The following is a 26,982-nucleotide window of genomic DNA, read 5'->3' as shown; positions in this document are numbered from 1 at the left end:
TAGCAATAAATTTTTTAAAAATTATTGTTTCTATGTCAGTCACTGCTATGATATGGTGGTACTCGGTTATGTGACACTGAAGATGGTGGTGCCAGTTTCCCACCCCATAATAACATTATAATCTAATTTCTTGCTCAATAAAAACTGTTAAGTATGTTCTCAATCCATCTTCTAGTTTTACTTGCTTAGATTTCCAGTTTGTGGGACTAATGCTTAGTGTCCTCCTTTTTTTATGTTCATTGTTGATATTCATGATCTGTGTTTTGAAACCAGGTTTATGGTGTCAATAAATTTAGTGATATTAATCGGAAATGATACCAAATTGTCATACGTGGGTATGAACGTATTCAGAATACTGTATATTCTTAGATCACAGTACTGTATCATGTACATGTATGTAACTTAAAAATTCCATTAAATATTGTAGCAATGCTGTTTTAGCAATGTTATGGGTTAGATAGGTGATATAAATTGAGGGGCATAGCATCGTTTTGGCTCAAAATTCAGATTCAGATATGTCAAAATGTCAGTGAATCAAGATGTTGGAAATAATTTGCCACCATTGCCCCCGCCAATGAAATCAAGTTTCTTGACTGACTACAGTATTCAATTTTGTCTGTTTATTCCTATTTGTACTTTTTTTCTATGGAGACAGAAGTAATTTTTTTTGGCTTTTTTCACCAATTTGTTGCTTCTTTACAATAATGACTAATTGTATACGCTAAATTTTTAGAAGAATTTAAGGTAGCTATGTAAAGATATGTTTATTTTTAATTAAACATAATTTTTTCCCCACTTATTAGTGAATATATCATGCAAATAACATATATCATGTTATAACATGATATATTATGCATACATACTATTTACATAAATTACACTAGGAAATATGTTTATGCTCTAAATACAGTAGTCACAATTAATTAACATATAGTACTGTGCATGATGAGCGCACTCTATAGTTTAGTACTAACATTTTCTATCTGATTTTTTTTTTATATCATGCAGTAATTAGGTTTCACTTTCAAGGTACAAATTGGATAATTTATAAATAATATTGACAGCTAATTCCTTATATTTCACTATGGTACTTACTGTAGAATTATTTTTTTTATTACTATGCTATACTATTTACTATGACATCCTGTAATTATTATAGCATTGCTTTTAGTGAATAATGTTGATGACAGTTATTTTTTTTAGTTTGTAATTACATTAAACAAGTCACTGGTTGTTTAGGGGATATTTTTAATTAATTATGAAATGCTGTAAAGACTGAAACATCATGTGAACACTTCATAGCCCATAACCAAAGCAACCTGGGTATGTAAACATGGCTGGTCAAAATGGTCAGCATATACACTTCATAGCCCATAACCAAGCAACCTGGGTATGTAAATATGGCTGGTCAAATGGTCAGCATATACACTCAGTTCGGACTCCCTGACCACATGGTTAAGAACCGAATTAACACCACTGTACCCAACCACCTTCCTTAGTGATGCAGAGAAATTATATTTGAATAGCTTGTGATTTGGGTTCAAGTCCAGCTAGGAGTTTGTCCAACAGCTAAAAAAGTAACTCCCATAATGACACTTAAGCCACAATCACACTGGATTTAAAAAAGGGAAGATTTTAACTAGCCTGGTTATTTTTCCAGGGCAAACAGGAGTCGGTTAAACTACCCGTGCGGCTAGGGCAAGTTTCCTGAGAGATAAACTTTCTGTGCTGTTTGCACTGGATTATTTATGGTTAAACTATCATTCATTCATCATTATTATTACCATCAATATTATCATAATCATAAGGATTTTTGTTTTAATTTTTAATGTAATATGCTGTTTGATAATGGATAAGATTATCATGTGCATGCTGTAGTACCAGTTTATGTGTATTCAAGAGTCAAGATTTTATTTATTTTCTAAATTGGAAATACTAGGAGGCAAGCAATTCATTGTAAGTTTAAAATACCAAACATATAAACAGTATATATAAAAAATACTGAACATATTAGTGTACTGTAATACATAATTAAAACACACTTATATAAAAAGCAAACATCTTAAAAATACTGAACATATTAGTATACAGTAATACATAATTAAAACACAGTATATAAAAGCAAACATGTTTAAAGTTAATACAGTCGTGAATAAATACTGTTCAGATCAAAGCAAAAAAACCTTTCCATCTCTATGTATCGGAATAAATAAATAAATATTATTAAACCTATACTGTATGATAGTTGCAACTGTTATTATACTTTGGATATTAAACAAATAACATTACGCTAAGAGAAAAAAAAAATATTATTTTATTTTACACAGATAGCAAGACAGTATAATATATGTTTTCTTTAACATCTATTATTAATATAAAATAGCTATAAATACGATTGCTATTTATAGCTCCTAAACTTGACATTTTGTTTTATAAAGTATGTCAAATGTATGTCTTTTACATATATATTTTTAGACAGGTAATAGTTCATAAACTTGTTCTATTAAATATGGTTTTATTAAATATTTATTATTTATGTTTAGTTTTAAACAGATTACTAGGTTACTAGGCCTGGATCTTGAAGCAATATTCTAGTCTCTACTATTAGCATACAGTACTTCTATTATTTACATTAATTTCAGAAAAGAACCTCCTCATCTTCAAGCAGAGCGGAAAGGTACATCTTGAACTATACTGAATATACAACATTAATATTATTAAATCAATCAATGTTATGTTCTAAAATGAAAACATATGGGGAATATTATTATATACTATGAGGCTGGTCGCGGCTGGCAATGTGCAAGGTTTAATCAATTCTTCCTGACTGATTATGTACTTAGCGATTAAATATATTCCCTAAGCACTTGATTTATGGCATTTATCCTATTAATATCTTAAAAGAAGGATGAATACAACTCTTTAATTTGCCAATTGTTGTTTTAATATTTCCTTCAAATTTTTTTATGATGAACATGTTTTTCTTAAAAGCTAACTGATAACTTATGATCAGGAAATATATATATTAAATGTCTTTATTTTAAATTATATCTATTTATATAGGATTGTTTTATTGTTCTATTTGTATCGAAAGTGAAAGAATAATGTTTTCTATATTTGGAGTGGATAGTTCATCTTTAGTAACAAATCTATGTGGTTAGAGACCTCATGTACGTCCTTGTTGGTGAGGGGAAGTGTGTGAGCTTCAAGCGTTTATATATTATTTTCTTTTACTTTCATATATTCCTTTTGCCAGTTTGAATTTGTACCAAATTTCATGTGAAATATAAATGAATACTAAAGCCAATTCTGAGAAATGTTGAGTCAGATGGACCTTCTAGACCACAGCAAAAGGTTTGTTTTCTATGTTGAGTCAATATAATAAACAAACATTTGATTTACTTGCCCATATTTAAGTAGCTTTAAATTTAAAATTAGAAAAAAAGAAATAATTTCCTGGCCAGTTTATACTGTAGATGTATTAAAATAATGTGTCTTCTATTTATTTTTTGCTTCTTAAGTTGGCTATTTGTCAATTTTAGACTTTCATATTAAAAAAACGCTATCAATCAGTAAACTAAATTGTTTTGTTCCGTTTATGATCATTGGATATTGAGTTATTTTAGTTTCTTGAATGATTTTTTGAGCTTTCACGAAGCAAGTAAAAACTCCCGGAAACTGATACATCTTCCGCAAAATAAGACTGTGTGCACATGTTTACTAAATGCTTTATTTTGTCACTCAGAATAGTGGTGTAACAAGGAGGCCCGTACTAGGGGATAAGCCCTGCCGCTTCTGCATTGCTGACGCTTTATTAAACGAGTATTTTTGCTGGTTTTTACATGTCTAATCAGAGGACTTCCCTGATCTGATGTAGCAAAATGATATACAGTAGAAGCATCTATAGAGGCTTACTTACCAAATAATCTACAGTGAGTCGAGGATGTGTTGTCACATTTGCACCGTCATTCGCCCACACCATGGACTCGCTTTTTTAAAATTAGGCACCATAATACTGTAACCGTACAGCCGTCTATGTAATAATTATCATTACTGTTGTCTTAATTTGTTCATACTAATACAGACAGAATCCTTAAGTTTGAAATTTTACAACATTAGCAAACTTGTCACAATGCAGGAAAGAGCATTTCTGGGCCTCTATAAAAAACAAAAATGTTTCTGGTGTAGGAAACCCAGATCTTGCATCTAAAAAAACATTTTTACACACTATATAGAATTTGATGGTCGAAATTGAAGGATTTAACAAAATTGTTTAACTTGTTCACATATTTAAAAAGAGTTAAAACTAAATTTTAAGATTCTGTTAATCACAATTGTATGCCGGTCTATTGTTAGGTGTGGGATATTGATTTGTTATTATTGTTGTATTGTTATTTGTGGTTATTATCCAAATGATTGTCTTGGAAATGGTATGTTTCTACATCGAGGTATTCTAGTGGAAGACCCTACAAGGTCACTTGCCAGACAGTCTTCAAAATAATGTCAATAGATTATATAATGGTTCTTGTAGGCAGGTGACTGATGGGACATAATACAGTAAGTAAACACTTTCACCCATTCCATGTATCTAGTCTTGCCTGGCAGGTTTTGCCTGGCAGGTTTGTTGGTTGAGTAGTAAAGATTCACATCAAGGTTTGGATTAGCAACAGGTAAGAAATAGCCTAAAGCTTAGAACTGTTCATAGTTCGGAGTAAATTATAGATAATAATGCTCATGATGAATAAATCTCCACATTTTCATAATGCCTAAAACTAAATTTTTAGAGTATACTAAAATGAAAGGATTTAAGTTTGGTATTTAAAAACAGATAAATTTGGTTTGGATAGAGGGAGAAGAGTGTTCACCTGTGCAAATAATGGGCCTACAATAAGTCATGGAACAATAATTTTTTTGAGTAGGGCGGGAAGAAACATGTTTAGTTGATCAAAGTATGGCATGGATGTATTGTGAATTTTAGAAGTATTTCAAAGTAAAAACCAGTAGGCCCACTGATAAGTTTTAGATAACTTAGTATACTGTAAAACATACTGTACTCCAAATAAAGTAAAACTTGCCATTGTGATTCAATATTTCTTTTATTAGATGTAACAATTACCCAGAATGTAATTTAAAATTACCTTTATAATGAAAACTTTAACCAAAAAACAATTTTGCGCGACTAACAAGATGCAAACAAACAATGATGATTCGTCCTATCCGAATACTACTGCAGCTCATGTTGGTATTCAAATAAAACATTAGATAAACTTTTGTTCTTACAATACTTAACAAAATAGAAGTTTAAAATTTGTTTAACTGATTTCTCCTAATAATAAATTATAATATTTTTGGTAGGCTTACTATGTCAGTGATAGGCCTACTGTATCGCTTGACTGGTGGAACACGCCCGACAATTCTGATCATTGATTATAATAATAATATGTCCAAAGGTAAAATCATGTAGGCTTAAATAATTGATATGAGAAGTACTTTACAAAGTCTAATAAAATTTAACTCTCAACTAGGTCCTTTTCAACAATTTACTAGTACTAGACATAGGCCTAGCCTACTGGCTAATTTAAATCTTAGGTCAAATTAGGCCGCTATTTGTGTTGCAGCTCAAGACCCACAAAGAACGGTTCTTTTGTTTAAAGAACGGTTCTGTGACGTTCCGGCACGGTACCGCATATTGTATAGTACATATTTACATGTATTTACAAGTCGCGCTGTTAGACCTCTGTAAAGAGCGCTAGAGAAATATTTTGATATATTTATTATTTGTTATTAGAATTCTCATGATGATGATGATATACAACCTTCTTATTATGTTGTGAATATCTGCACATAGAGTTCATGAACTATAGCAGTATGTTAACATTAAACAGTATTAAGACATTATATACATGGAAATTAATTTTAATAGCTCAATGTAATGGCTCCTAAAAACTGTTATATTTAAAATTCCACATTTAAATTCATCAATACTTGTGTCAACAATCATAATTACTGTGTACTTGAACAATTAGGCCCAATAAAAAATTATTAGTTTATCATCCTCGCGCGCATGTTTTATATGGTACTAGAATTTTTTTTTTCTTGGAAAAAAAGGAAATTTATAGTTCTAATAGTAAATAATAATAATAATAATAATAGTAATAGTAAATCATGTTTTACTTTGAATATCAATGCACCAGCAAATAACCCAAGGTTGATATTTGGCTTCAGCAAAATAAAAAAATTTAAAAAAAGCCTCCTTCCCTCATCATTTTTCCAGCCTAGATAAGGTGATAAACTAATATTTTTTATGGTTCCTTAGGTATGATACTGTGAAATTTCATGTCAATAAGAAAATGCTTCTTCTAAAAAGTATAATAATTTAAATTGTAGCCTATATTTTAGGCCTATACAAATTGTAGCCTATATGCTCTATAATATCTAAACTATTCTCATATATATTTAAAAAAAAACAATAGAAATCAATTCCATAGCATATTGGCTTCTTAGCCTATTTCTGACTGATTGATGCATGAACAGCATGATGACCCTAAGATTTTGACATTTGACTGTAATGACTATTAGACACCATGTTGCTGACGTAATATACAGTACTCTTTTCCTCAACATAATCTGTGAGTTTAAATGAATCAATAATTCACGTAGTGTTCAAATACAATTAATTTACATGTCTGTATAAATATTTGCATAATAATTGTGTATGTACTAAAATCTCCAGCTTGTGTTTTAAAATTGATGTATAATTCCATAATTAATTACAAATAAAATGCCATTTCACAAGTTTAAGGAAATTTTGATTATAACTTTAGTTTATTTTTCCAAAGACATTACAGTAAAACGTTCATTTTACGTACCCCTTGGTCCCAAAGGGTATTCGTAAATTGAAAAATTCATAAACTATCGGGTGTCAGTTTCCACTACCTAGGCTTAGCTATCCTCAGCCATTGAGCGCTGATAGGCCAACGGCGACTTGGCCTAGCACGAACGGACAGTGCAGCAGCGTGGTCTATCCGCACTAGAGCATAGCAGAAATTACCTTTGATAAAAAAACAAATTATTGTAATAGCTGGCATTCTTCCATTTAACAAAATATTGTTTTAGTTCTTAATAAAACATCTGTATGTAGTGTAGTGTTCTTTCTAGTATTTAGATTGCTGAATTGTGTTGTTCACATGCATTTCGCGATCATCTAGCCTCTTCGCGATGTCATTAAGTTGCTGACCCCAACGCACTTGTTTTCATCCATGTGCGCTCATTCCAATGACTCACGTTGGTTGGTAGTTCATTGTTGTGGTTAGGTTTATTACATTAATATAGTAATTATTATAGCAGAAATGGAGGAAAAGATTGAACTATTAATAAATAAATACTACAAACTTGATTTTATTAAGAAAAATATACATTATCACTTTGAAAAACGTACGCAATCAGACTATTTTTACATTAATAATTTGTCAATGATGACGTCATCAAAAGCAGAGAACATTCGTGAAATTGACTATTTGTAAAATCAACGTTCGTAAAATGGACGTTTTACTGTTACTAGTGACAGATTCAAAGAATTTGTAGCATTTTAACATATAAGTTGGGATTAGCATTTTAAAAAGTTAGAGATGTGTAGTTTAACTAAACCATAACAATGGCATTTTCCATTATTTACAGTAAGTGTAATTTGATACAGCAAATTGACCTGTTAATGCTATTTAATAAAGCATTATTTTCCTTTTGTAAAATTTGTCTAGTTATCTGTGTGGTACAGTATGTTGTTGTATTAGTGAGGGGGCGTCATTGAGAGACCTTGCAGTCAATGTTGCATCTCCTGAACCATTCAGTCGTCTTTGTTAATGTCTGTGGAGATTATGAATGATAGTTGAATAAATGTTATTAAATGAATGAATTTTCTACTCTAGTAACTGTTTATTGCCGTAAATATAAGCTGTGGGTATGTTTAACGGCAATCATACTAGTTAAGAAGTATGATTTGTATTTATTTTATTTAAGAGACATACTTAATAGAGGTATAATTTATTGTCATAATGATAATGATACAATATTAGGGGTCCCAAGTAGTGAAGTCAAATTCCTGGAGAATTCGTCGTACAGGACAGGCAGTAGGTTTTTTTGACACGTGTACTAGCTAAAATACATGTACAAGGACACGTGTGTACAATGTTTTGCCATGTTCAATATCAAAATGTGAAGCTTGGGCAGGTTTAGGTCACTGTTAATACCTTATTACGTACTTCAATAAATCTTATGCCTGCGATATTTAATGCACAAGAATTGGAAAATTTAGCTTAGTATAAGCCTTAATTGTAAAAATCTCTTAAAATCCTGGAGAAATTCAAATTCAGGGAGAAAATATGGAATTTCCAGAAAACCGGGAGATGAACCAAAATTCCGGCAGAATCTAGTGCAATCTTGGAGACTTAATAATAATAATAGTGTAGTTTTATATAGCGCACATATCCATCTAATGTAAGATGCTCAGGGCGCTTGATATGTGTACTAGGAACTCGATAAATGACTTGAGAGCTCTGCAATATGAAGTAACTTTGCCAATTACACATATTATTCCACTTGAATCAAGTAAGTTGGTTCAGTTAAGTTTGTAGGTAAGAATGGCCCCGGAAAAAATGGCCCCGGAAAAAATGGCCCCGGAAATAATGGCCCCGGAAAAAATGGCCCCGGTAAAAATGGCCCCATATGACAGGTAGGTAAAAATGGCCCCAATGAAAAATTCGGTAATAGAAATGACATATATTTTTTTTAATCTTCAAATATTTAAATACTGTATAAGCAAGAATTGAATCAAGAAATAAAAAATGGCCCTCAATTATAAAATTAAAGAAAAAAAATAATAAATAAACAAATGTTGTAAAATATTATATTTAGTTCTTTAATAGCATTTGTTTTTTAACAATTACAGCAGATGCAAATAATGTTCTGAGAGATAATTGAAAAACAATGGCCATTGAATTACATTTTTTGATAGTAGAAATAAAAGTTTTAAAAACGTTATTTCACTAACAAAGTAGAGGAATGACATATAGTATACAGTACTTTAACTAACAAAATATGCAACTCATAGATAACCACAAACTTCGCTTTTGTTAAATATCAAATGAATTAACTTTACATGTTATAAACAATGCAAATAAACAGTAGTTAAAGCATGTGGATCAATTGTGTGTTACAGAATTTGATTATTGGGGAGATTCCTTTTAAAAACTAAATTAGTTAAGATAAAAAAATGCATATAATGACTCAAGAAAATCAGTTTTAATTCAGAATTTGATTATTGGGGCCATTTTTACCTACCTGTCATATGGGGCCATTTTTACCAGGGCCATTTTTTCCGGGGCCATTATTTCCGGGGCCATTTTTTCCGGGGCCATTCTTACCGTACACCCTTTTTAAATCTGTTTTTTTAATTTGTAGTTAAGTTTTCAATCTTTTTTAGTTACAATGTGTATATCTGCTTTTAAAATTTTTGTAGTTAAGGACTGAACCACTTGGGAATCAGTACTGTACTATGTATTAAAAGTGTATATTCAGTATAAAAAAAGAATTTATAATAAATATAATTAGTGCTTATTTATATAACTCCGTCAATACGGATTGACCAACACAGTATTTCAGATGCATGTTATATAACCATTCTATAATATGTGTGATTCCAACATCATCTGGACAAAAGACTACTTGGTATACACGGCAAATTTGCCGTGGAAGTACCAATTTGTTTCCTCAAGCATGAGTTTGACCATTCGTGAAACAGCAGGTGGTAATTTACCATCTAATAGGTGTCCTTCGTGTTGACTGGCGAAAATTTAAAGGGCCGATGTCTTTACGTAACCAAAACAAAAGTAATAAACTGTGAATAAAACAAAGCTATATTTTTCACCATTTACCCTTGCGGGTGAATTTTCCTTTTCAAGTTCTGTCTATATACTATAGGCCATCCAAACATCAACTAAATAAGTAAAAAATAAGAAAGGTCCTCATAATCCATTATTAAAGGTTACTGAATTATAATTTTAAAACATGCTAAATTTGACCTTTCATCCCACAAAACATTTCGCAAATTCCAATATTTTCTGTCCAATCATTTTCATATACATTATGAACAAAAAGCTAACATGGATTGACCGCAAGCAGTAGAAAATGTTACGTGTTTGTAATATGTGCATTGTATAAACATGCCCCTATTAGATATGCTGACCTTTTTCAGATTGGTTGACTTGGGTTTATAGTTTAGATTTGTGGATCTATGGATATGCTAACCAACTTTTACCATTGTGGTCTTTCATTTGCTTTTTAATGGGCTTTTATTGATTGAACTTGACTAGATTTTGTACTTGTATGCAAGCTGTTCTTAGATAGTTTTACTGGGTAGATGAGATTTACTAAATTTATAACTTAGTTTGAAGGTAAAGTCTGGGTAGAGATGTTTATAGCTAGTCTTACGACAAGTCTCTAATTTATTGGTTTTTCTGTTAGAAACATTCGGAGAGTGCCACCAACAAGAAAATTGTTGAATTTGGATCACAGAATTAGGCAAAAAAATGATAGTATGGACCGCCATGTAAATAAGTAATATGGAACGCCAAATGGTGCCAAAATCGATTTATTTTTAAAATTTTTCACTGATTAAGTCAAAGTGTAGGGATTAGAATCCAGTCTAGTTCAGAGCTTGTTTGTCTAGTTAGGAGGATGGGCCTTGTAGAAGACTATTATAGCATTATGTGAACAAATTTAGCACAGTGTGGGTAGCTCACAGTCTGCTATTCAGTTCCAAGGATTTATAACTACAAAAGCAGTTATTATTGAAGCAATCTTATTGCTCTCCAAACCTCTCTTCACTTCAGTTATTATAGCTTGGTCCTTGGGTAGCTGCAAGTTGCTTTAAAATGGCCTTGCCATCCATGACAACCACCTAATGAGGCCTAGCAACTCAACAAGGCCATTCAGCCATTATATAACAGTCTTAATTACATGGAAGGATTTTGATCAGATTTGCTGCAAGAATGACTGACCAATAATCTGTGTCCTTAGCGAGGTCATCTATTTCATAATCAGTCATGCATGAACTGCACCAGCAATATCTATAACCAGTGTCTATATTAGAGTACAGTGGGAATGTAGTGTTCGGTGTCAGGTTTACCAACATTTAATGGGTAATACCTGAAAGTTAAGCCTTTTAGTGGTTATCTAACTTTGAAATCTAGATGTTTCGTACCAGTTGGTTGCTTATTGTGCATTGTACTTGAAGACTATCTAATGACCCATAGAAATTGTTTGCATTATTGCCTTGTGTGTTTCCATTTTATAATATTTCTTTTTTTTTAGTTATTTGATATAAAAAATAAAATAATTAAATGGTTCTGAATCAGACATTTAATCACAGCGTCATAAAGAATGCGATACACGTTTTCTATAAGAACTCATTTTAAAATAATAATTTTCTATGTTTAGAAAGTGTGTAAAAATAAGAACAAAATAAGAATATTTTGAGCCTGAAATAGGCCAAAAAATAGGAAAACTGTGTCTGGGCAAAATTTTAGTGGTTCTTATTTAAAGAAAAGTGTATTATGTTCCAATGGATGAGTAATTAATTCAAAAGAGAGTTTTAAATATAGTGATCTGAAAACAAAGAAAGTCAATGATTCTAAAGATTTCTGATGTAGAGCTGGAGCACATAAACACTGTGTAAGTGCAACATAAAGACTTAAGAGATCAGAAGTAGTAACTAATAATTCAAGAAAAGTTCAAGAAAAATTAGTTCAGTAGTTACTGTCAGTCAATACAGATGTGCAATAGTGTCAGGTAATACTGAGTGAACCGTCTTAAAGTCGGAAGTAGTTTGCTCTTGACAGGATGTTGGTGGTGGTAGGTAGTCCATTTTCACTTGGCAGGTGAAAAAAATGAAAGGATGGGTGTGGAATCGCTTCTAATCCCTAATGCCATTTAAAACACTTCCTGATTAGGTGCGGTAAATCAAATATTGTAGTAAATTGATTCATCTGATCATATCATCAAAATGGAAGTGTCTTCGCCAATAACATGGACTGTACTGGTACTGTGTTTTGTTTTCTGCTCGTCAATATCATTGTAGACTGTACAAGGTATGTAACATACTTTTGTGTACTGTACTATTATCATTAATCTAGCTTTTTCAGGAAAGCATGACCCATTATTTGATTGAATGTTTTTAAAGAAGTAGATGAATCGTGGCATTCTTGGACATTTTCAACTATTTAACCTAAAGTGTAAATCTGTGTTATTGCTTTTAACTAACACCCGATTCTCAAGACAAATTTTTGTATGGATGTATGTTTGATGTTTACAGAATTTCCACCAAAATCACCATTCTTCACACGATCAAATACAATCCTTGCTAAGAATCAGTACAATTTTAATAAGTAGACAGTAATTGCATGATGCCACAATGAAAGATCTTGTGTTACAGGCCTCTGCGATGTCGGTTTTTTTTTCATACAGTAAACCCTTAAATTCGAGACCCCTCTAATTTGAGACCACTTTTCTAAAGACCCAGAAAACAATCTTCAACCTTTTAACACAAAACTAGCCCTCTAATTGGTAACCAAAGCTGGTCTCATATTGGGAGACAAACTGTATTATTAAAAAGCGGTATGCACGATAATAGGGGAGCACAGTCGCTTGGATGCCATGGCTCCAGGGGGGGGGCGCTAGCAAAATTTTCCCCGCACCGGATATATGTAACATTTTTCTCTCATGTTAATTGCAGAGGTGTATCTTGAGGGAGGAGGGCATCCCCAGTCTTCCTCTCTCCACTGGAAATTTTTTGAGTAAAAAATTACACTTTTGAAGTAGCTTAACTAGGTTTTACCAGGAGTTATTATACCCCCACTGGGGAGGTGATAAATTCCAAACCTTTCCCTTTATGAAAGAGTTTTTATTTTAATTGATGAAAAAACTAAAATCTTAAATAAAAGTTTTGAGTGTCAAGTTAACTTTTATGATTTCTTTGTTTTTTTAACATTTATTAATGACTACCTGTTACTACAACTTTGTTACTACTGTACTTATAAGGTTTTTACAATGGAAAAAAAAAATATTTAGTATAAATTTGAACGATGCAGAAGTAGGACATTGTGACTATCGGGCCATGTCGCAATATTCATTAATATTCTGAAATCGAATAATAGGCATTGTAAGAGCTCAGTGATATTCAGAAATTGAATCGTAACATCTGCATTTTAACTACATTGGATTGGTCGCATTTGATGTAATTATAATATTAATGCTACTTTTTTTATCGGTGGAATCACTTGTGTGGGTGAGTGTCTATTTGTTAATCCCTCTGGATTTCATGCCCACACAATTTTAGAGAAAGTGTTGCATATCATTTGGTGTAAGTTGTCCATCCACTGTCTCTCTACTACTTTGTGCATTGATGGGTTTATTGTAGCTTTTTTCCAAGGGGCTTGTTTGCCTGATATTAATTCCATCTAAACTTGGCATTCAGTGTAACCTTGTATTGTAATGAATGGTCAGTAGAAATGGTCAGTTGAAGTACAACCTTGTACAGTTGTAAGGACACTTCATGCAGATGCCAAATTGGTAGGTCAACCTCAAGCTCACAAAAGTCTTCCCTTCCAGATGTGTGGCCTTCCCTTGCCAATCAAATTTGCTTAATATCACCTTGCCTTTAACCTTACATTATACTTGTACTTCGACCTTGTACACTAAGTCACTATTTAAATGTTTATTAAAGGTCACACAAATTTCAGATTATAAATTTATTACAGATTGATTCTTAGCTCAGAATGTAATCAAATGATAATAACATTTGAAAATGTCTTTATAGGTCATATGATTCCGGCTATTGATGCTTTCTATATTAGCTATACAGTTGTGGTTGCAACTCTAAGGGCGGTGTCTTACGTTATTATCGATATAACTGCTTCAAACGAGAGCCATTCCGTAAATTGTGACTGGGTTTGACCTACTGTAAATATGTGAAATATAATTTTTTTTTTTTTTTTTAGAAACAATTTATATAGCGCCTATCACAATCCGCAGATTATACAAGTGATTATACAAGGCGCTTGCATCATTATTTTCCTGGTCACTAGATGCTGATTTAACCGAACATTGTGCAACTTTTTCTACTCCCTGGGGAGTATTCCTGGTCATTGCTGCTTGTACGCGCATGACCCATACATTCAATGTCATACCATCCTACCAGGTACCCACTTATAGTTGCCCAAGGACACAAGCAATGGGACGAGCGTCGGTCTCGAACTCCCAATCTCATGATCAGAAGTCCAACACCTTACATGCTGTGCCACACGCTCCTACACTTTTGACTAGCTGTAGCCATCCAATGGACAGAGACTCAAGACAGCCTGTCTTGCGCGGAAAACCCTTCCTCAGTTACCAGCAAGAGGAACTCACATTTTCCAGCTCACAATTTCTAACTCGCAGCTTGCATTTTCCAACTCGCAACTCGCATTTTCCAACTCTCAACCACCGGCAAACACAACTACAACAAAATATTTAAATAATAATGTGCCGTCTACTATACTGTTACAAAAAAATAACTACAGTGAATGGAGACAAATACAGTACTGTACTGTGACATACCATGGTATACAGGACACCCAAGTACAGTACAGTACTATTGACTATACTTACAAAATACTTCAAACCACAAAGGTGTTCTGTGCCTACACAGATCATGCATATAAGAATGAATCAGAATGAAAATGTTCTAATATCTGCCCAAAACCACTTAAGGATGCAAAAAGAGGTTGCAGAACATACAGTACTTGATGTATTTATGTAGGTCACCCTGGTCAATTGGAGAGATTGTACATAGCTTTGGAGAAGATACAGAAATTCCTTTGTGCACTTCAGGTCTCCCTCTAATTAAAGACCACTTTGGGGACTGGGGTTTCTATGCGGTTTTTAGCAGCTTTGGTCTCTAATTAGAATGATAATGATAAAAGAAATTTGTTAATTGGGGACTACAGTCTTTAATTAGAGTTGGTTTTAAATTGGAGAGGTCTTTAATTAGAGGGAGACCTTTATTAATATATCGTTTTTGTACTGCAATGTACAATTTTTTAATAAAAACCAGAATAAAATTAAATTTAAAAAGTTTATTATAAAAATAAACTGAAAATATAATTCAATAAAAGTAATTGAAGCGTCCCTTGTTGTAGTACTTTCGAAAATGAAGGTGAGAAAATACAGAAGGTTTATTTGATTGTTATCAATCATTACTAGAGCTAGTTCCTGTTTAACTTGAGCTTAATTCATTTGTTGTCATGGTAACAGAATTTAATTTATCACAACATCCTGTTTGTTAACTAAACAGTAGCACACAATAACAACACTAATAATAATGGCAGTAATGTGTGTTCCTGTAACAGTACCATGTATAGTCGAACAGCCAATCATAGGCTGTGAGGCCAGGATATTTGCATATTACAGTACCTGGTGCTGTATTATGATGATAAATGCAAGGTCAGTAAAATAATGCCAACAATATGTGTGGATGTCATTTTTTCCCCCCTGGCAATTGCCTTTTAATTGCTCTCCTTTTCATTTTTCTCTATAATTTTCCGGAAAGTACATAGAGGCTCTAGCGGTATGCGCTACACAAGCACTACCATTATTAATAATACTGTAGTATTAATACGGTAATTTAAACATGTAATTAATCTATATATTTTATGAACTAAATTGTAACATTATTATTACATCATTACTGTAGTTATTAATACTGAGTTTATTATACAATATGCCAAACATACGTGAGTATTTTGCTCATGTTTAAAAAAGATTAAAATCATGATTTGTACTTACGGCAACGAACACCATAGTTATGATTAATGATAATGAGCCACAGTTCCCTGTCATGTGACATTCACATACTGTATAGCTAATTTCCCCCAAAGGAGTGTTAATACTTATATATTAGTGATATACAGTAGTACTGTATTTAAGTATGATAGGTCATAGGATTTTTAATATAAATTTTTAATCGTCAGTAGTGTATTGTATAATTAATTGGATAAATATTTGGAGGACTATATATATGTTTGAATGCCATGTTGAAATTTTATTCAATCTCCAATTAGGAGAACAATATAAAAGGTATAGAATAACTAACAAAAATTCAATAAAACAGCATCAATGTATGTACATAATAAAAAACAGCAAAATATTTTAATATAAAAAATAAATAAATGATAATTAAAATAAATAAACAAATAGTAAAAATTCAATAGAATAAATAAATTTAAATAAGTTTAAATAAATACAAATTTAAAAAAAATAAAATTACTAAAATTAAAATAAATAAATAATTAAAAAAATATTAAATTTAAATTAAATTATATAGAATTCACAGCAGCTAATCCAGAAAAAACATATAGCTTTCAAAAAAATTGTTTTGAAATATTTGTTCTTTAACTTAATAATGGGTTGATCCTTAATGAACTTATGCTGAATACAATTCACTCTTAATAAATAGTGTTGCTAGGTAAAAGCCAATGTAACAATGAAACTACTGTAGTCAAATCAGTACCTCCATAAATATAAAACTATGCTGCAGTGAATTACAATTTTAGCAGTGAAAAAGATTATAAAATTTGAGTATTATTACTGAAAATTTTTAAAATTACATTCCTAAAAAGCATCAGAAACGAAATTTCCAAATAAGATTTATTTAAAAAAAAGATGGGATTACCTCAATATACAAAATGTGGTAGAGTTGCATTCAAAATTCCTTTCATAATTGTTAATTACAATATTTAAAAAATTAAATCAGATGGAGCCATGATAAATATAGATTAGTAATAATTGAAATGGCCTTTATATTTTAACTAGACACAAAGTGCAAAATTTCAACTTTTGTGGAGTATCTACTAGGGAAGAAAGGATATTGAGGGGAAACCATAGGCCTACTCCTAAAGAAGCTAATTTTTTATTTAAATTCCATGTCAGCGTTTATGGTCGAGCATTTATAAAAACAATATCAAATACCACACATCCCCCAGCCCCCCCCCCCGGTGCCAGTGCTTAGCACTTCGCTCGCATGGCCCCTACCCAGATTTTTCTCTGGATCCACCCCTGGCTTAAACATCTTAACTAAGATATGTTGCGCTGTTGAAGCATTTTAACCCTCCAACTAAAACACAAGGAGATCAGTGGATAGAACTGAACCGGCGACCAAAATTGTTTATTGATCTCCACGGCTTAGCACACACCAGCCGACTGAGCTGAGCTTGCTCACACACCAGCCTACTGAGCTGAGCTTGCTCACACACCAGCCGACTGAGCTGAGCTTGCTCACACACCAGCCGACTGAGCTGAGCTTGCTCGCACACCAGCCGACTGAGCTGAGCTTGCTCACACACCAGCCCACTGAGCTGAGCTTGCTCGCACACCAGCCCACCAGCCCACTGAGCTGAGCTTGCTAACACACCATCCCACTTAGCTGAGCTTGCTCACACACCAGCCCACTGAGCTGAGCTTGCTCAAAGAGAAAGTAATGGTATTTGCAAGTATACTACGAAATAAAGATTATTATTCATAAAAGAATATTTATAAGGACACAATATAATTTATATTACAAAAATTCCTTTCCTTTGTAATACTGTTCTATTCAAAATGTCATTTTTGGTTGTTATATTACTTTTGGTATTTGGGAAGTTTCAGATGTCTTGTAAAATTCAGCATTAAAATATGAAGTATTCCACAAATTGCTTTTGTGGGTGATAATGTTTAAAAGAACGTCATTTATTAAAACAATGCCAGCATTGCAATACAGAAAAGAAATATTAACCAAAAAGGAAGAGAGCATACCACGCAGTTATTAAGAAAAATTCACGCATCCTGTTGGAACAAATCTACTGGTATATTCATTGTTAAGTATCGGTCACACTCCGCTGAGTTTAGGAATGATTAGTATTAGTCAGAATGAGAATCATTCAATTTTTGGTTTATACAAAATCTGCTGTAAAAAAGGCTCTTATTTGTTTGGTGAATCTATTAATATATAACAGTCCTTTTACATCCATTTCCCTTCTCATGGGGTCAAAATGTCAAAGGTAATGTTAGGCTGACCTACATTTCCTTACCTCTCTCAACGAAAAGTTAACGTCAGCTGTACAATGTACTTTCTTCATTGAATGAAACCATTAATTTATTCTCATGTCACGTATGATTGACCAATCAAATGGCTAGAATATCAATAGGTGTTGTATAATATCAAAATGTTGGTGATGTCATGTGGGAACCTACTACTGATGTATAGATTGATAGTACCATACCTCCATGATAGTACGTTCATTGGTTGGTTGGTTTTATTGTTTTTCCACACACAAAAGTAATTGTATAAGTTGAATGAATGAACTTGTAAGTTTAATAAGAAATAATTTCCAGATATATTCACACCAAAAAATCACAAAAGAAAAGTGATGGTGGGAGACTTAAAAGAAAGTTGGAAAACAAAATGTGTTGCCGACGGTGGTACTGGTAGTGATCTAGTACTGCAAAATCAAAATCTCAATATTCTAAATATTTTGAAGTTAATTTGAATAATAGAATAATTTCCATTCTGCCACCTCTTTCAGGATTGCAGACAATCGCTGAACGGCTAAACCTCCGTCTCCTCGTTCCACGAAAAAAGATCACTGTACTTCTCATTGGTAACCACTCGGCTGGAAAAAGTTCTTTCATTAATTGGTAAGTTTCCAAGAAAACAAAACTTATTCAAGATAATTGTTTACAAAAAGCACATTTGTTAAGTCTTGTTTGGTGTTGGATTTACAAGTCTGTTATGAGCTACAGTACCATGCTTTACTAGGGAGCTTTTGATTGCATGACGCGGTAGAATCTAGAACGTAATGACCTCGCTAATATTTAATAAGTTCTTCTCATCGTGTGGATTCTAGGACGCAATTTAGCCAAATCGACGTGTAGAGAACATCGGACAGTCACACATGAGTGAACCCGTTCTAGAGTCGCATCGTTGCGCAGATCGAAAGCCTCCTATTATTATTTGAAAGCAAGCCAAGAGTAATGTTTGATGCTTTGATTCTGCAGTTAAATTTTTATACATTATATAGTTTTGATTTACAACTGAATTCCTTTTCTTTTAAATTTAATCAATAAATTAATTATAGTTTACTTTTTTATAACTATTTTTATTCTTATTTTCTTACATTTATTGCCAGATGTATATAAATAATTACAAACACTGATAAATTACTGTGACATATAGCCAGAGAACACTTTTTTCTTACAACATATTTATACAAAACAAGTATTCAATAGTTAAAAATCAATAAAATGTATTGTACTGAGATACTTATGTACTGTATACTGTATTTAAAATTAATAGATTTCATTGGATCTTGGCCTTGTGGGAATTGTGATTGTGGTTTAAAACTAATTCAATAGAGTTATATATTATATACAGTGCACCATCCTCCAATTAAAAACTCCCTCTAATTCAGGACCACTTTTTTAAAGAACAAATTAACAATCTCCAATTTTTTAACACAAACAGCTAACCCAGCTAACGCTCTAATTGGAGACCGCATTCTGAAACCATCCCATATATTCAGGACAAACTGTATATAGAATCATGGAACTTATGTTCCCTGATTTTGGTTTGAAACTGAGACTGAGACTGTTTACTCAATGGTATACAGTCCTATAAAATCCATGATTAAGATATTAAGATAATTAATTCATGATCTTTTCAATAATGTGAGTTTCTAGACTTTCCTACCAGTCGTTTATGGTTGACCATGTGTATGAATGATCATGGTACACAATGGCGGCGCTATGGTCGAGGAGGACTCCAAAATTGAATTAATTTTGACCCCTGGACCAATTTCCAAAGGTTTTTAGTTGGTTTTTAGCGACGCTTTACCACACCTACGTTTTTCTCATTGGGGAACTTGGACCCCCTTTCCCGTCGGGGAATCCTGGCGCCGCCACTGACGGTAGACGATGATCCTGATGATGATACAGTAGCATCCGTGTTCATAATATAATGTCCTTAATTTAGAATCACATAAAACTTTCAAATTAATATCTAATATCGGATTCAATTATGGATGTTAGTACAGTATTTAAAGATGTATGGTCCCATGCAAAATACTGTACCAAAAAAAATCATAAAAATCATTTTTTAAATTAATTTTAACATTTTGAGGTATGGTAACATAAAAATTATCAACTTGAACATAGAAATTAGTGTATTTAAAAATTGTTTACCCGTAATTTTACAGCAAAAAATGATAAAAGCACTTCTAGTCACTGGAAGTATTTAATTACTTTTTATTTCCATTATCCAGTATAAAAATCAAAGTACACATTTTTTAAATATAGTAATTTCTAGCTCAATCATTTTTATGTTACTGCAAAATGAGCAAGCTAAAAGTTTTTTTTTGTTATTTTCGGGGGACAAAACATCTTTATTAAGTCAAAGAATAGGATAGAAGATGCTGCAATTGTTGACCATTGTTTTGCTGTAGGAAATATAGTTGTAAGTGATATTCTGGTGGTGGTATGTTGTTGTCGTAATTTTAACGCGCTGTAAACTACTTTGAATGGCTTAGTGCCACCTGATAGGCTAAGCCTCAAGTAAATCCAGGTTTTTGTGCCATTCTAGGCCGATAATATGCATCCTCAACCATAGACAGTTTTTTTTAAATTTCTTTGTGGTCATATCAGTGAACAAAGGGAGTGCTGAAACAGATTATTTTAAAGAATTATTACCGGTAATAGAAAGTGTTGCCAAGAAAAGAATTTTCATTCCATATTTTTACTTGGTCTTACTTGGTCTTTCACCTGTGTACATAAGTGACATGCTAAATCTTTGCTCGATGTCATGTACACGGTCATTGCGATCATCAACTGGCAGGTTTGTACTTACCAGATGCTCTTCTAGGCTGAAATCCTATCGTGATAGAGCCTTTAGTGTTGCTGCACCTATCCTTTGGAACCAGTTACCAACAGACATAAGAAAAGCTACAAGTTGAAATATATTTCAGTTAAAGCTCAATAAATTCCTGTTTTCTTGATTTGCTGACCTCTGACCCCGAAACCTTCACTTAGAAATTCTGGGATGGTGTCCAGTGGGGGATAGTTTAACCAATTATTTAAGTTATTTTATTTTAGCGTATGTAAGTGTAGTATAAGATTATAGTGTCCTGGGTACGACATTCAACTACATCCTGTCGAGTCGTCAGCGACTAATTCGGCAACCCCATTTGGTGGTCTTAGCGGCTGCTGATGGGAGGGTGGATGGACACCCAGCAACAAGAAAAAAAACAGCTGAACAAAGGGCGGATGAACTCCTCTCTTATACACATCTAGATGTGTATAAGAGATAGTTGGATCTAGCAAGCATCTTCACAGATTCCAAGAACTTAAGTAAATAAAGATCTTTTTAAATAAGAAATGATGTGGTGTTAGAATTCATAGTTACTCTAATTCCTTGACTAATCAGAAACAAGTGCATAGTGACCCATCATGTGGCTAATATTCAAACTAGCTATTAAAAATAGTTATTAGAATATTAGAAATAATAATATAAATAATTAAAAGACAGTAATTAAACAGTTATGTTTATCATATAATTTCATATTGTTAAATAATGTAAGATTCCTCATAGATCTAACCGCTGATGGGTATAAATTGATATTAATACCATATGTTGAATTTCTGACATCATGAGACCACAGTTGGAGCAAATGATGGTTCCACTACATTTTAGATCATCTGCAATGGACACTTTCAGTGTAACTACATAAACTAGTATCAGCTTAACTTAATCCCTTATACACACATCAATACAAAATCTCTGTCAAATATTATTGTTAAAAATGTAATACAGTTGAATTAGCAAGAGGAGTTTTCTATTATTACAAATGTAAGTTTGAACTTCAGGTTTTGGCAACTAAAATTAAGTTCAGTGGCATATCTTGAAAGGTGGGGACATGAAGGTGAAGTGGGGCTTGATTAGATGAAAGGGCGCTAGCTTAGCAAAGTGATTTTTAACTACTTGAGTGTGTGTTTTTTTTTTTTTTTTTTTGCTTCAAACATTCTCCATGGGTCTAGAAGGTGCAGATATTTTTGGGGGAGCCCATGCATCCCCAAGATAGGCCTCTGGTTGAGTTGCTTTAGGTCTACACTGTTGGCCAAAATTAAGGCATAGCCATACCTCATAAGTTTAGATTGAATTAGATTGTTTTACATTGGTGTCTTTTTAAAAAATTATACATAAAAAACAAATTTCTTGTTTTCAAATGAAATTGAAATTGATTTGTATGTGATACTGTAGTTCTTTTCTAAATTTCTGTACTAAAGATGTGATTAACATTGTTTCATATAAACTAAGTGAAATCTTTTCAAATTCATTTTACACTGATATTTCCAAGATGGCTTCAGCTATCGATGTGTAAAAGTAAGCTGACTGGTCAAAATGCAACTAGACTATATTTAGTTTATCTATGTTACCATTCTCTCAGAAGGAATCTGATTGGTCAAGAAGTTTGTGAAAGTGTTAGTGTATCTTATAATGTGATAGTGCAATATATTAGAGTTATTTTAGTAATATGATCAGTTCCCCCTCCCTCGTCTCCTTCCACTAGTACTCATTAGTATATCTAGGTGTAGAATGATGTGTTGAGTTTCTTTGTGGTCAGTCTTCAAGGCCTGTAGGCCAATTGGTCAGGGGCAGTCAGTTTGCTCTTGGGAACAGCACCTTGGCACCAAGGTTTATGAGGTTCATGGCAAACTGGACAAATAGTACTTATCAGTAAAGTAAGAAGGTTTAAGTTAGGCAAACAACAGATGACCATCAGACATTGCTCTTCAAATGGAGGTCTTTTAAGCTTATGAATATTCATCAAGGTTGTTGAGTAAAAAGCTGTGTAGAGCTCTTGCAACAGTTGGATTTAAATTAGTAGCTGAGTAGCCGGCGACACTGGTGCATACAGAATCGATGCTCCACCCAAATTCAATGAAAAGCTTACTTGTCAACAAATTTACACAAATTAATTGAGGTAAGAGATGATCTATTTGATAATAGTTTTATTATTAATAATATTTAGTCTAGTTTTGTTGCCAGATGGAATTTTCGATACACAATATTATTCATATTAAAATATTTATCATCCGTATTTATTAACAATCATAAAGTTATTGAATTACTATGCACTATTTTCAAGTGCTAGAGTTGTTGCATTCTCTATGAATCTAGTTTGTGGTTCATACTTCTTTTTTCAGTGTATATCAGTAATTGTCAAATCAAATCATCAATTCTGTCAAATCATATATTCTATTGATCAAATCATCAATTCCAGGAGATATTTTTGTAAACTTATAAATACAAGTTCATGTTTTGCTGATATTAAGAAGCAATGTAGAGATGCAAATTGCATCTATAATTCATGTTTGCATGTGTGGTGTTGCCAAGTGAAGCTGTGTTATTGGTAGTAAGTAAAGTCATGTTTCATTGGCTAATTCTGAAATTTATCTCTCCTCTGACTGACATTCAGTGTGGTGGTATTATTTTAGTTGCTGGTAATACTGTACATAAATGGGAAAAGCATCAGGTATTTTTACACTGTGCTATTGGCATTTACTCTGTAATGACCTTAATTACTTTTCTGAAAGTACTATATATTTCAAACAATGGTATAGATATTATCTGGTATTTAGAAAAGGATGTAGATTTTTAATTAATGATTTTTTGGACAATTTCATGAAATGAAAATGAATTCATCTTTTAAATGAAAGATCGTGTGAGTGGCTCCATCCATGTTCTGCTCATCCAGGGCTAAGCCATCATAATAAAACAATGAATAAGTTGATCAACCTCGTACATGGTTAAATGTGGTTCAGGTTTATTTATTCAAATTCAAATCACAAAAAGGAGAACAGGTACAAAAATTCACAAAGCAAAAGTCAATATAAAATTGAATTGGAGACTAATGGTGTTAAAAACAGAATTACAATAAAATTACAAAAAATACATTAGAAATACAAGTAGAAAATATAAAAATACATTGAATTAAAAGCAATATTATTTAAAATTTCTGATTTATGTACAATTGAATTATGTATTAAAATTAAAAAATATTATTTATTATTATTCTCAATTTCAATTATTATTATTATTATTTATTGCACTTGAGCTAATCCAATTATAACTGATGTACACAAATTATAAATGATGTACACAAAAAAGACATAGGAAATGTTTATTAGAAATGCAATGAGTATGATTATAATTCCAATGCTAACTATAGTTTAATCAGTATATGAGGGGTGCCTGTACATGCCAGTACTGTAGTACAAGAATAAAACTCGGCTTCCAAATTCAGTATTATTGATTCAGTTGTCACAACTTTTCCGTACCATATCATTGATCTTCAAAATAATAACAACAACTGTACAGTGTCAGTTTCAGAACTTTTATTAATTTATTTTGAATAATATGTGTACGGATGACTTTCCAACTCAAAATTTATTAAATTAATAACAACATATTATACAATATAACAATATCAATCAATCATAAAACACTGTGTCTCTTGAGGGACATTATACAAGGTTGTAGTAATAAAACATTCTATAGTAAAAAAAGAGGCATTGGGAATGATAGCTTTCATCTTGTTGCTGGCCAGTTGGATGTGAATTAAAATTCAAAAGTAATCAGTTGTATGTTATTTTTGAATCACCCCTTTGTAATATCAGGCCAATAAAAAATTAAACTGTTTCTCATCAGGAAAAAACCATACATATGCCTTCCCCACATGAAGACAGAGTTTTTATATACTGTACTGTAGTACAGCAGTGGTGGCTCTAAGATATATTTTCTGGGGGGGGGGGGGGGGTTGGTGTCCACCAGGGGGACTTGAGCTTGTAGGCCCAAGTTGGGGGCCTACAAGCTCAAGTTAAATAAGATTTTTTTTAAAAATGGGAACCTCTAGATAGCCAGAAATGGCACTCTCAGACTGTGACAGACATGTGGCTTGGTGTGGGCATATTTTTATGTTTTTTTTAGTCAGACTGCCCGACGAGCTCTGTCCAATGACCTGTCCGGTGGGGAACTTAACCCCTGCTGCCCCGCCACTGTAGTACAGTATAATCTGAAATTGTTAGTGTACTGGTTATATACTTATAGTACAATGATTTTAACTCTGATTCATCATCAAGTAGTGCCATCTTCGATTCGAAGGTTGGCTGTCATGTGTCGCCACTGCTTGCAAGACTCAGCCATTCTTTTTATATTTCTCCATGTTTTCTTATGTTTAACCATTTTTTAATGTTATCAAACCATATCTTCCTTGGTTTTACTCTTCATGGCTTCCCTTTCTATCTTCCCTTTCAGAATATTACATATTAACGTTCCACTCCATTCTTTGATTACAAATGTAAAGTGAAAGTTGTAAATCACTTTAAAACTGTTACAACTAAAGTAGTTGTTAATTTTACATTACTGTCAATTGTCCAATTAAGAGGGTGAAATGTGGTTACTTACTACCATAAGTCACCACCTAACAACCTGACCTGTCTCTATCAATTACTTCACAGTCTAGTGAACTAATAATTCACATTAGAACCAGTTAAAGATTAAATGCACAGCACAATTGAATACTTATGAATGAAAAATATCTCTGTTTGTTAAAACTCACCCTAAAGTTTTTCTAACATTTATCTACTTTTTCAAATTAATTTTAGTTTCTTTTTTACCAATTAAGAATGGTATTTAATTATTTTTAAAAGGGAAACTATTAAACTAATGTCATATTAAATTGATATTTCTCTTTAACAAGTATGACTATGGCAAAGATGAATTTGAATTGTCCATTAGTGTTAGCAGCCAGGGTCTAGAAAAATAGGCGTGTCTATTTAGTTAGTAGCTAGTGTCCAAATATTAAGTACCCAGCACAATTGGATACTTATGAATGAAAAATATCTATTTGTTAAAACTCACCCTAAATTTTTTCTAACATTTATCTACTTTTCCAAATTAATTTTAGATTCTTTTACCAATTAAGAATAGTCTTTAATTATTGTCAAAAGGAAAACTATTAAACTAATGTCATATTAAATTGATATTTCTCCTTAACAAGTGTGACTGGCCAAGATGAATTTGAATTGTCCATTAGTGTTAGCAGCCAGTGTCCAGAAAAATAGGAGTGTCCATTAGTTAGTACTAGTGTCCACTTAACTGGGTTTGTCCTAGGTCCTTGAGCAGTCCAAGTATTTGTCCATGGAAGGCCAAGCACATAATAACCCAACCAGCACCTTAACTAGATGATGGCAGTTCATGAGGTTTATCATATCTATACGCATGCGTAACTTTTATGGAAGGACACCAGACTAAATTAAAGTATACAATAAGCAATGTCCAGTTGCTTGGTCATTGAATGTCCAGGGACATAGACCATTAGTATGGACATTCAAATGAGTTAGATTAATTAAGTGGCCTTGTGGATTAACAGATGTTTATTGATCTCTGAGCTTCAGATACAGCATTCAAGGATGTCTTACCTGGGTAAAATCCATTTTTGTAATTAGGGATGTTTTGACAGATTATTGATAAACCTATGTCGTATTGCCGTGTACGATCAATTTAAAAAAATGGGTCTTTTTATTTTGTCTTAAAATTTATTTAATTATCCTTTCATTTTCAAGACAAACCAAATTGTATGTCTTCATTAGTGCTTTTATGTGATTTCTTGCTTTTTTAACAAACTGTGAAATAAACCTAAATGACCCATTTCGTTCAATAAATTGATATGCAAGTAATATTTTTCCTAATTCAATAAAATAAAATTGTTTTAAATTACTCGTGTAATAGATTACCTATATTTTTTAAATACATTAATAATTCTGAGTAATACAAACTTCCCTATTAAGTATAATGGAATATCT

At 32.4% G+C, this 26,982-nt stretch overlaps 1 protein-coding gene across 1 annotated transcript in view; it reads left to right on the top strand.

The window, feature by feature from the left end:
• LOC117121903 overlaps positions 1-26,982 on the top strand; it is a 55,964-nt gene that overhangs the window by 12,360 nt on the left and 16,622 nt on the right. The window contains exons 2-4 of the mRNA XM_033267299.1: positions 18,651-18,762; positions 20,565-20,575; positions 20,764-20,953. Of these exons, the coding sequence (XP_033123190.1) occupies positions 18,651-18,762; positions 20,565-20,575; positions 20,764-20,953 (313 nt within the window). The remainder of the gene's footprint in view (positions 1-18,650; positions 18,763-20,564; positions 20,576-20,763; positions 20,954-26,982) is intronic.

Source organism: Anneissia japonica, unplaced genomic scaffold (genome assembly GCF_011630105.1).
Source record: "Anneissia japonica isolate Jap-2015-1 unplaced genomic scaffold, ASM1163010v1 scaffold352_len1594369_cov220, whole genome shotgun sequence".
In the NCBI taxonomy this organism is placed as follows: Eukaryota; Metazoa; Echinodermata; class Crinoidea; order Comatulida; family Comatulidae; genus Anneissia; species Anneissia japonica.
The sequence above is the reverse complement of the archived record's forward strand: the minus strand, read 5'-3'. Positions and strand labels throughout refer to the sequence as shown.